Genomic DNA, 13183 nt, shown 5'->3' on the forward strand with positions numbered 1-13183 from the left:
AGCTCATGGCACCCACTGAATATGTGAACACATCTGCACACATGGTGCATATATATGCATGCAGTGCACACTGTGCACATGAGTAGGCACAACAGTTGGTGTTCTAAATAGTGTCTCAGATTAGATTACTTGAAGTGAGATTAGTTGATCATTTTCTTATACTTGAAGGATAATTTTGCCATTAACATTTGTCATTGAGGAATAATAAAATAATTTACCTCATTTACATTTAAAAAAATCTAAGCAACACCCAAGCAACTGTGACAACAAAATTCAGGTGTACCCCCCTTTTATTCTTTCATCTGCTAAGCTTTGTTATTCGGTGTATTCTGAATTAATTGTGAAATGGGATATTTGGTCCCATGGATGAGTGAGCTTTAGAGTTTTGGATGACGTTCTTCAGAATGTGAGACTATTTGTAGTGATATATTCAGAGCTTCTGGGCTTCTACTTAAAAATACTAGAAAACCAATCTAATATATTCAATCTCTCTCTCTCTCTCTCTCTCTCTCTCTCTGTCTCTCTCTCTCTGAGTGTGTGAGTGTGAGTGTGTGTGTGTGTATGTGTGTGTATTTCCACGTACTTTAAACAGCAACATAATTACATGTAAGGCATAATTCTTTTTCAACTTGACATAGTGTGTGGTTTAATTCATTGACCTGAAAAATACTCTAGTAAAAATTAAACCTGTACAGCAAGCATGGTAACTCATGCTTCAATTCTAACACTACAGAAGCTGAGGAAAAAGGGTCTTGGTCACTTCAAAGCCAGTATGAGCTACAGATGTTGTCTTAAGAAACAGAATGTACTACCTCATTGTATAATAGCATCTGTTACTCTTGTATTAGACTTTGTTAAATATCCTGTAACTCCAGTTTCCTGAATATCCAATGTCCTCTTATGCCTCTGTTGCACTGGCCATCACAGTGAATATACTAACATGAAGGCTTCCTTAGTTAGTGTTACTATTGCTGTTATGAATTATCATGACTAAAAGCAACATGGTGAGGGAAGGGGCTTATTTGGCTTGTGTTTCAACACCACGGTTCATCATGGAAGGACCTCAGGACACGAACTCAAACAATGCAGGAACCTGAAAGCAGGAGCTAAAGTAGAGGTCATAGAAGAGTGCTGCTTACTGACTTGCTCATCATGGCTTGCTTTGCCTGCTTTCTTATCACACTCACAACCTCGAGTCCAGCAGTGGCTTACCCATGCAATGAGCTGAAACATTTCCCATCAATCATTAATTTAAAAAATACCCTATAAATTGGCTTACAGCCCAATCTTATCAAGGTTTTTTTCTCAATTGTGGTGTCCTCCTCTTAGATGTCTAAGTATTATCAAGTTGACATAAAACTAGCCAGCATGCAGGCATTCATACATCCACATATGATAAAATAAATTGTGAAAGAATAACCAAGAAAGAGAATTGAGATTGTAGTGTAATAGTCAATGGAAATTCACTTTTAAATGTAAATTATTAAAGGAAGATGTTAATCTTTACATTTCACTAATTTCTCAGGAGAGAGCAGTCTTATTCACTAGTAGGTTACACAGTATTTAATTTATCAGTGATACTTTTAGAATTCTTACTAATTTTAAAATATTTATAAATTGCACTTGGAGTATTGTACCATTTTTTCTTATCTATAATGATCATTAAATCTTACATTTTCTCCCAGCACTTGGGAGGCAGAGGCAGGCAGATTTCTGAGTTCGAGGCCAGCCTGGTCTATAGAGTGAGTTCCAGGATAGCCAGGGCTACACAGAGAAACCCTATCTCGAAAAACAAACAAAAAAACAAAAAAACAAAAAAACTTACAGTTTCATTATATGTTTATCTTAGTTTGGGTATGTTGGTATATAAACTGACCTTATGCCTTTGAAGTAATTTAAGTAAAGAGTTATGGTAAATTGTTTTACAAAATTGATGGTGTATGTAATATAAAGCATTTATGCACCTCATTTTCCTTTTAATGGTTTTAACCACAGAGAATATAAAATTGTACTTTTCTAAATGTCTTATAAAATGTATTTTTTATTATTGTTTTGCATAATGTGAGTTTTCATTCTTGCCACATACATTTTCATTACTTATGTAAGTTCACCATTAAAAATTCTGGAGTACTTTACTATTTTTTGTATTTTTTTCATAATGGATTTAGTCTACATTAAAAATAAATAGTAGTGTATATTTTTTCTTAGTGTTATAGTTGACAAGTTATAATCATGGTAAAATATATGGTTTAGAACCTTGAGAAAAGTAAAATTAAAGAAAAATATGTGCACCATAAATATATATTTACAAATAGTTTTATAGAAAAATCATTGAAAAGCTGTTACACAAAGTTAAGATGACACAGCATATGTAGAAATTCTTCTCAAGTTTTCTTTTCCATTACTAAATTGTCTTCCATTCCAATAATTATTTATTGTTTAGAGGGGAAAGTTTTTCCACTCACAGATTAGAAAGGTATTTTTCAATTATAATTGTATTCTTGAGGGTGACCAAACAGTCAAGAATTTATGTTGTCCAGAATTATTTCTAAGCATCTGTTGATACATGTAGAATCATAAAAATAAATAAATAAATAAATAAATAAACAAACAAACTTGTAAATGACCTGTGTGGTTGACCAAGTCAGTTGGAAGTTGCTTTTCTCACAATCATTTCTCTGTATAAAGACTTGTATGGTTATAAATGTGCAAGAGGTCTGTAAGTTCTTGATCTCAATACAATTCAGATATCTCAAACACACAATTGAGGCCTTTTCTAATTCTATGTGCCAGTTAGGTGACTCAGTTGGTAAGGAGGGGTATTCTGCAAGCCTAGGGACCTGATTTGACCCTCTGGAACCTATATAAAGGTAAAAACAGAGAACCAACTCCACATAGTTGTCCTCTGATCTCCACAGGTGTGCTATGCTAGGCATAGTCCCTTCCTTCATCCTCCCCTCTCTCTCCTTCCCTTGCCTCTGTCTCCTTCTCTCTACCCTCTTTCGATAGTAATGCATAAGAATAAATTAAAAACTAAATTCTAATAACATAATAATATTGAGACCAATTTGGATTTTTTTTTGCTAATCAATAATAAAATCTCTTTTAGATTTGCCCCCCACCCCGAAAAAAAGAAAAAGAATGTAGGGTTTTTTATTATTTTGGTTAATTTTTATTTTATTTTTTATTAATCATTCCATTTGTTTATATCTCAAATAATATTCCACTTCCAGGTTACTCCTTCATCCCCCTATCCAACATCTTCCCTTTTCTCCCTCCCCTTTGACTCTATAAGGGTGTTCATTATAAAGTGGGAAAAAGGTCAATCTGCACTGTGAATTTTGCTGAGGTGGTAAAATTCTTACTGATGAAAAAGCATGAGGTCCCCGGTTGAATCCAAGAATCACATATTAGGGTTAGTACATACCCTTGAAATTCCTTTCCTAGTGAATTGGAGACAGTCAGATTCTCAAGCTCCTGGTCTTGTGAGGCCTTATCTCAAAAATCATGATAGATAATACTTGAGCAAGGCTACTCAAGGTTTACTGCTATCCTTTATACACATGTATGTTCCCAAACACATGAACTCACACTTTCTGACACACACGCATATTCCTGAAGATGGATTTGGGTATTAATGAAGTGTTATTCTGTTTAAGTAAAGGAAAAGCATAGTAATGATGTAAGTTCTTTGTCTCTCATAAGAGATAGCTCACACATCAAATAATTATTGCATTGGTTTCATCTGCATGTCTATTGAGTTGGTGCCACTAATTCAGGGTTGAAATTATAAGTTATTGTGCTCATTATTTGTTAAAAGTAAACAAGTTTCAAGAAATGTAAGGAACAGAAGTGACTTTCCTGCTTTGATTAGATACTCTATACAAAGTATTGTGTGCCAATTTGCATATGTTTGTGCCAATTCACACGGATTTTCAATGGATAGTTGTTTTTAGATCATCATCAATAGCGTTTCCTTTTACTTTCTTGTTCTTTTGCATCATGTGGGTTTCCTTTTATAGATGTTAAAGTAAAAAAAACTCAAGGAATTAACATTTACAAAAGCTTTTGGGGAAGAAAAAATCTATAAAGAGAGTGAAGAGCTGGCTTACTTCTATTAAATTTGTTTAATGGGCAACATTGTATCTGTGTCAACTTTTTAAAAGACATAATCAGAATAATCATAATTTTCTTTTTTCTTAAGTCCTAAAATGAGGAATATATATGTCATTATTTATTTCCCCAATTGAATGGCTTTTCCGTGATAGAACTCAAATCAAGGAATATCTCCATTGTCTATCTCTGTGTATGTAATTATGTGTGTGAATATGTGCCTTTGTAACTATGTTTGCATTCATTCATGCATAATTATATCTATGTGTAACTGTGTATATGTGTGTCCATGTGTCAATGTATATGTGTGTTTATGTTTGTGCATGAATAGCTTTGCATGATTTTATAAGCATGTGCGTGCATGTGTCTGTGTGTGTTTTGAGTTTAGCAACTCATAAATACCACAAGAATGGCATGTCAATTTCTTTTTTTTTTTTTATTTGAATAAGAACTGAGTTTATTCATTTAACATGGTATATACACACAAGTGGAGGAGTAGGAACTGCTGAACTCAAGTAAATCTTGCAAAGCAAATTATCCATATTGAATTAAGCCTTGAGACACTAAATTTGTCATGTGGGATGAAAAATGCCCTTAGAGACACTCCTCTTGAAACATGCCAAATGGAACAATGTCCTTTTAGACAGTTTGCCAACAAGGAAGGGTCTCATGTGGGAGAAAAGCAAGAGACATTATCATGTGACATTATGTCAGTATTTGACCTGGGATGGAAAAAACTAGTGAAATTCAAATACAGTCTGTAATGAAGATAATGTGTTAATTGGTTATATGGTATGAGTATGTTAGCTATTGACATTAAAGGAAATGTTGAGTACATGGAATTTCCCAGCTCTATTTTTAAATCTTTTTTTTTTTTATTCCTTGGAAGTTGCATTTTATTTTATTTTATTTATTTTTTTTTTATTGGATGATTTACTTACATTTCCTATGTTGTCCCCTTACCCCATCCCCCACCACCCCCTCGGAACCCAATGCCCAAGATGCAACTCACAGGCCACATGAAGCCCATAAAGAAGGAAGACCAAGTGAGGGTGATTCGGTCCTTCTTAGAAGGAGCAACAAAATACTCAAGGGAGCAAATATGGAGACAAAGTGAGGGACAGAAACTGAAGGAGGGGCCGTCTCAAGACCACCCCACCTGAGTATCTATCCCATGTGCAATCACCAAAGGTAGATGCTGATGTGGAAGACAGGAAGTGCATGCTGATAAGAGCCTGATATGGATATCTCCTCAGAGGCCTTCAAGAGTCAGACATATTCAGAGGCAGATGCTCACAACTAGCCATTGAACTGATCATGGGGTTCTCAATAGAGGAGTTAGAGTGAAGACTGAAGGAGCTGAAAGGGTTTGTGGCACCATGAGGAGAGCAACAATACCAACCAACCACAGCTCCCAGGGTCTAAACCACCAGCCTGGGAGCACTTAGGGGGGGATCCAGGGCTTCAGCTGAATATGTAAAAGTGGAGGGCCCTGCTGGGCATAGGTGGAAGAAGAGAACCTTGACCTCATGAAGGCTGGATGCCCCAGGGGGTGGGAATTTTGAGGGTGGGGAGGTGGGAGTGGGGGGGTGTAGATAGAGGTTACATCCACAGAGAAGAAGGAGGAGGGGCGAGGGGCATGTCAATTTCTTTACACTTTAAGTTTAACTGAGAACAGTTGACTACATTTGTGGTCCTAAAATATGCAATTATATTGTATAAAATTTACCAAAATTCAGAATATGTGAAGATAGGACTTTCCTATCCTGTTCTTTCCCCTCTGACATTATAAGAAATTGCTATGAGGGTAAAGGTTTCATTTATTTTATTTATTTATTTATTTATTTTTATTTTTAACAAGATTTCACTAGATATTCCAGTCTGGCTTTCCACTCAAACTCCTCTTGCCTCAGCCTCCCAGCCTCCTTGCAGTCATACACCCCGACACCTAGCTCTGCTTGTAGGGTTTCTAGGAGCCCTGATCATTTTCACTCAGGAGCAAGGGCTTTTTGTGTGTTCTGAGTATGATATACGCCTTTGCCAAATGATTGAGTGTCACATGCTATACACTGAAGGATAATGACAGCTTACACAAAGTAACCCTGGGGGTCCTGTCCCTAGCATGTGCTACTAAAGCCGTTTCCTACCCAATTAATGTGCAACCATGTACTCATTCTTAGATAGCTTAAGCCAGGAATATGAGCGGTGTTAATTCACCCTTCTCACACATGCAAACTTACTGAGATTTAGCACAAGTATTTTTTAAATGCAACAGATTGGATTGTATCTTGGAAGAGTGCTTCCATCTGTGAAAACTGTCATTGGAAAATGGAAGAACACTTTAAAATAAATCCACCAGCTGTATTGATAATCTTGTAGTGATATAAAGGCCTGAATATGGTAGGACTATTTGTTAAATTAGTTATACTGCATGTCAGAACAGGCTTGAAGAGCTTTTCAGTTCTCAATAATGACTTTAAAAATCATTAAGTTGTAGAGAAATGACACTAATGTAATTTTAAACTATAGTTTAAAAATAAAAACCAAAATATTAAAGTTGAAATTATCTTAAAATTAACTAAATGGCACATGGTGGGCTGAAGAATGTGCCATTAAAACAGTCACATACAAACTGATAATTTATACCTGAAAAAAAAGACAGAAACACTAAACTTTGGATGGCTAAACTTTTGTGTTGATTTGCAAATAACCACCATTTTAAACATCATTTTTCTCTCAGAGTTTTGACCAGAGCTGTCAATCAACCATCTCTACAAAGATACACATTATTAAAAAAACAACAAACAAACAAAAACAGTAACAACAACAAAAAACATCAAAATAATTAAGTTCTTGTGATATATACCCCCCAAAGGGATATTTTTCATCTCTCCTAACCTACCCTCTACATGTTCTCTACATGATGAAACAAACACTAAAATATCCTGGCTGACAGAATACCAAGAAGATTTAATGGGGTCTTGATCTTATAATAGGAGTCAACCTAGGGGCGGTCCATAAAGTACCTTCTCTATTTACATTTTTTAGCCTTTATTTTTAAAAGGTTTAAGAGGTAAATACCTTGAGAATCATCTCACTTGCTAGAAAGACAGAGTTGATATTGATCCTGTGGCTTCCAGAGGTTTTACAAGTGTCCTCTTCTTGAAAGGATTTTGAGTGGTTCTGCTGTGAGTACTCACATCCCCAAACAATGGCCTGATCTGGGTATCTTGAAGGTGGGTTGCAAAGTGACTTTATCATGGTTATGTGTTTGCACTACCCATTTTCAAGACGGACTTTTTTGGTTCTCTGAGACCTGTTCACTCACTAATGCTTTTCTTTCTCTAGGCTGTTACCCAGATATCCCTGACACATCCTTTTTTCCAATTTTGTTTCAGAGAATTTTCATGATCTCTTTAATAATCTTTTTTATTTAATCTCTCTTTTTATTGGTTATTTTATTTATTTACATTTCAAATATTGTCCCCCTTCCTGTTCTCACCTCTGCAACTGCCCCCTTCCATCCCATTCTCCATCCACTTTGTCTCTAAGCAGATGTTCCTCCACCCACCCACCAACTGCCACCTCACTGCTTTAGCATCTCCCTATACTGGCGCATCAAGCTTCCATAGGACTAAGGGCCTCCCTTCTCATTGATTCCAGATAAAGTAGTCCTCTGCTACATATGCAGCTAGAAGCATGGATCCATTCATGAATACTCTTTTATTCGTAGTTTAGTCCCTGGGAGCTCTGGGTGGTCCAGTTAGTTGAAATCTTACTCTAGGGTTGCAATTCCCTTCAGGTCTTTCATTCCTTCCACTCACTCTTTCATTGGGGTCTCTTGGATTAGTCTGATGGTTGACTGTGAGTATCTGCATCTGTACTGGTCATGTGCTGGTAGAACCTCTCAGGGAACAGCCAAACCAGGCTCCTGTCAGCAAGCACTTCTTGGCATCAGCAATAGTGTTGGGTTTAGTGTCTGCAGATGGGATGGATCCCTAGGTGGGGTGGCTTCTGAATGGCCTTTCCTTCAGTCTCTGCTCCATTTTTTGTTCCTGTGTTTGCTTTGGACAGGAACAATCCTGGGTTAAAAATTTCGAGATGAGTGGGTGGCTCCATCCCTTAACTGGGGACTGTGTCTATCTACTGGAGGTACCTGAATCCTTCCGCTGAAAGTTTCAATTACTCTGGGCCTCATGGCACATATCTGGTTTGTCTGTTTGGTTTTGGTTGTTTACTTTATATCCCGCTCACAGCTATGCTCCCTCCTCTCTTCTTAGAATCTTATACATCCCCATCTTCTCTCATGTTTTTCCCTTCATCTTAGAGAAAGGGATTCCCCCTCACCCTGGGACATCTAGTTCCAGCAGGACTAGGCACATCCTTTCCCACCAAGGCCCAACCAAGCAGTCCATGTAGGGTAAAGAGGATACAAAGGCGTGGAACAGAGACTGAGAAAGCTCCTGTTCCACTGGTTAGGGAACTCACAGGAAGACTACGCTGGACATTTGTTACAAATGTGTAGGGGATCTAGGTTCAGGTTCTGCATGCTCGCTGGTTGGTGGCCCAGGATCTGTGAGCTCCCATTCCCCAGGTTAGTTGACACTGTGGGTCTTCTTGAGGAGTCATTGACCCCTCTTTCTTGCTCACTTCTATCCCTGACACTTCCACAAGACTCCTCTGGCTCTGCATGATGTTTGGCTCTAGGTCTCTGTATTTGTTTCCAGCCACAGTTGGATGAAATCTTTCAGGAGACAGTTATGCTAAGTTCCTGTCTGTAAGCTTAAAAAATATCATTAATAGTGTCAGGGTTGGGTTTCTCCCGTAGGATGGGTCTCAAGTTCGGGCAGTCATTGGTTGGCTGTTCCCTCAGTCTCTAACCCATCTTTATTCTTGCATATCTTGTAGGCCAAAGCAGCTTTGGGGATAAAAAAATCATTCTTCTGTATGCAGACATTTAGTTAGACCAGCACCATTTGTTAAAGATGCTTTCTTTTTTCCATTGTATGGTTTTTGGCTACTTTGTCAAAATTCAACTGCCTTTAGGGATATGGGTTTATTTCATGGTCTTTGATTTTATTTCATTGATTAACCTGATATACCATGCAGTTTTAATTACTATTGCTCAGGAAATATTACTAGAGATAAGGGACAGTGATACCTCCATAAGTTCATTTATTATTCAAGATTGTTAACTATCCTGGGTCTTTTTTTTTTCCATATGAAGTTGAGAGTTGTTCTTTTAAGGTCTGTAAAAAAATTTTCCTGGAATTTTGATGGAAATTACATTGAATCTGTAGATTACTTTTGATAAAATGGTCATTTTTATTATGTTACTACTTCTACAGCTGATAACCACCTTCAGAAAAGTGGCTGGATACAAAATTAACTTTAAAAAAAAATAAGTTGCCCTCCTTAATACAAACAATAAGCAGGCAGAGAAAGAAATTAGAGAAATAACATCTTTTACAATAGCCACAAATAATATAAAATAACTTGGTGTAAATCTAACCAAGCAGGTGAAAGACCCATATGGCAAAAACTTCTAGTGCCTGAAGAAAGAAATTGAGGAAGATATCAGAAGATATCTTTAATCTCAGCGCTCCAATGACAGAAGTAAATGGTCGACATATGAATTTCCTGAACAGCTGAGGATATCTAGAGAAGTCATATCTCAAGAAACAAACAAAACAAAACAAACAAAAACCTTTAATTAAAACTAATCCACTAAAATTCTAAATGTTTAGGTTGGCAGCCAGGGTTCTCCATAATCTGGAGCAAACACAAATTTCAGGTGTCTCTTCTGGACATATTTTTTTCTACATTGAGAAGTCTAGCCAAATTACTGAGTCATCAATCCAATGCCTACTATGAAGTTTATTAAATATTTGATTCAATAATTGATTTGGTTATATTTTTCCCACCACTGAACTATCACGTTAATATACCCTAGATTCAAGTATCTTACATTGATTTTTGAAACTTTTATCTTTTTACTTTATTGGTGTGTCATTTGAAGCACAAAGGTTTTGTTTTTCAAAAAAACTCTATTTCTCTTTTCCTTTTGGTAATCAGCTTCAACTGTCACAGCGGAAAAAATGTTACCTATTCTAGTTTAATGATATTTCCTGATGAAGAAACCAAAAATGAAGAAAGTATGCAGTATATGCACCAAGTGGAATTCACAGTCAACATCACAGACTATGATCTTTATAGTTTACAAAGAAAAGTGTGTGTGTGTGTGTGTGTGTAAATATCTGTAAATAAGTAAAAATATGTGTTCTACCTAAATCAATACATTGAGGTGACATTTTGTAAAGCCATGGATAGATAGGTAGTACACTTTGGAATGAATCTTACCATAACTGCTCATCTGCTGATTAATATTCACAAGCCAATTATTTGATTTTCATTGCTTATGTTTCTTAGTTATGATTTGAGTTTCATATATATTCATATTATATGTCTAGCAAATATATATTGATTAACACTATATGTATTAGACACTGCTTTTTCTGAGGAGTCATGCAAAATTAGGCAAATATTTTAAGCCATCACCAATGCTACTACGATAATAGATATTTTTTCTTATCTTACTTAGTTCTAAAATGATACATTTTTAACAGTAAAGAGATCTATATACTGTGGTGATGATTTTAATCATTTTGCCTCTTTTCTCTTCTCTTTTATTGCAAGGCTGTCAACATTATTTTAGTCATTTTGTTCTTTAACTTGTCAGTTTCCTATTTAACTTACCATTTTATCACAACTGCCAGATTTTTTTGTCTGTTAATGGTTTAGAATGTTTTTTATTACTTCACTTTCCACAGTGAGCTATTAGAGATGATCAGAAAGAATCAAGGATTGCCAAAGTACTGGGGAAATAATGAAGAACCACTAAACAAAAACCGTGACACTGCCACCATAAGCAGCAACCTCTATCTGAATATAACTCTCCTCTTCACTTTTTGTGCAAGCATGACACACTTATGGTATCCCCATAAACCTAACAGAGATTTTATTCTAATGAAGTATCTTTAGTTTATTTGACTTCTCTTATTTTTACTGAATATCCTTTATCTTTTGCAGGTTTCCCTTCGAGACACTATTTCATATTTACATGTTATGTCTCCTTTGTCTCTTCCTGACTGTGCTGGTTTGCAAACCTCTAAATTATTTGTTTTTAAATTTTTGCTCATGATTTGTATTATCTTACTTGTGAACAATTTAGGATACCAAATTATCGACAATAAAAATATCATAAACTGTTTTATAGATATCCAATGTTGGGAAACAGGTGAGGTAATGAGTTATTTCAGGTCTTGTCCAGGACTCCATGTCATAACTGTTTATCTAGATCACTGGTTAGAGAATGCATTTGAGAGACATTGATCAACTGACTGTCTTGAAACACACCAGATGGGAACAGGAGTAGCATACCTATTTTAAATTTAGCCATATGGAAGCTTATCAAATATACTTTTCCTTGTTTCTATTGTATTAAAAGTTGTTATTTCTTTAAAAAGCTCATTTAACCTGCTCCTGACTCACTCTGGGTATAAACATTAAGAAAAATTTAGGAAAAAGCTATACTCTCAGGCATTGTTAATGATACTCTTTTAAATGTTAAATTTCTGAAATTTAACAACTATTTTATTGATACACATGTATAAAATCTCCTTTCTGTATGATATTTTTGTTTGTGATTGTGCAGATGCCAGTTGATGAACTCCATTGCAACCTGCACATCTAATTTATCTCAACATCTTGAGTTTTAATACAGTTGCATCTCAACAGGAATAATATACCATAATTGAGCATTTAAGGTACGGTGTGTCATAATACAAATTTTCTTTTCTCTCTCTAGAACTACTATGGTGCAGCTAAGCTGATTTTTTCTGATAATCCTCTTGGTCTTACTTGTGGAATGGTTTGCCCAACATCTGACCTCTGTGTCGGAGGATGCAACTTACATGCTGCTGAAGAGGGACCGATTAATATTGGTGGGCTACAGCAGTTTGCTACTGAGGTATGTAACAGATACACTGCATTTTTTCCTCCCACTAGAAAGCCAGAAGCTCATAAAATAATTGTAGTTCTTGAGGGTTTTTTGTTGTTCTCGATACCCAACATTTGTGTGTGTGTGTGTGTGTGTGTGTGTGTTGTGATGAAATGTGTTGTTTGAAATCAGTATCTTTATACAAAACTTGGCTATAAAAATGAAAGTTTATAAAACCATATATCAAATTAGTTGTAATCCCAGCAGGTTATTAAAATAACTTAGAATGAAAATATCTAAATTGGATGATCTAGAAATAGAATTTGTTCATTAACTTTACATTGAAGTGTAGCATAGAGACCCTATTAGGAAAAGAGGCTATATTCTTTAACTGATAATTTCCCCTGGAACTCACTTTGATCTTTATGCCTAGAAATATATTTCAGCAGTACTTCCTACTATTCTTCAAGTGACAGAGGTTGGGGAATTTTCAAAAAACCCTGAAATTGAATAATATTCTCTAACAACATTAAGAAGATAATTAGATTATGTGAGCTTATAGATTGAAAGCCACTCTGTTATTTGCACGCAAAATGTTTAATGAAATGAAAGGTGGCTTTTTGTCATTTGTCACATAAACTTTGGTACTGGCATTCTCTTTTATAAACCCTTTGTAAATGACTGATTCTCTGGGACATCTTTATGCTCTCTCAGGTCTCCTGTTTGAAGTGAACTAGCAAGTCAATTCTCATGTATCATTTAAATGATCACCTTATTGGGATGTTACAGTAAGATTTTTATAATCTTGAGGGACTAGTTGGCTAGAAGACTAAATTAAATGCCTGTCTATGCTGGACTTTTAGTTAATGACTTACCTCTCTGGTTGTGTCAACTTAAACACAATGTACTCTTTCCCTTTAGAGCCTTTCCCATAATATCCCTCAAGCTTAAGTCACTCTTTGCCTTTAGTAATAAATCAGTGTTATTCCTTTCCTGCTTTCTGACAGGTTAATTCTGTGGAAAGACCCCTGGGAATAAGAAAATGGAAACAATTTGAGGTTGTGAGTTGTT

At 35.8% G+C, this 13183-nt stretch overlaps 1 protein-coding gene across 1 annotated transcript in view; it reads left to right on the forward strand.

The window, feature by feature from the left end:
• Dpyd (dihydropyrimidine dehydrogenase) overlaps window positions 1–13183 on the forward strand; it is an 872190-nt gene that overhangs the window by 188793 nt on the left and 670214 nt on the right. The window contains exon 5 of the mRNA XM_028752184.1: window positions 11981–12142. Coding sequence (XP_028608017.1) covers window positions 11981–12142 — 162 coding nt within the window. The remainder of the gene's footprint in view (window positions 1–11980; window positions 12143–13183) is intronic.

The sequence above is a fragment of the Grammomys surdaster genome, unplaced genomic scaffold (genome assembly GCF_004785775.1).
Source record: "Grammomys surdaster isolate TR1022 unplaced genomic scaffold, NIH_TR_1.0 125881, whole genome shotgun sequence".
Taxonomy (NCBI): Eukaryota; Metazoa; Chordata; class Mammalia; order Rodentia; family Muridae; genus Grammomys; species Grammomys surdaster.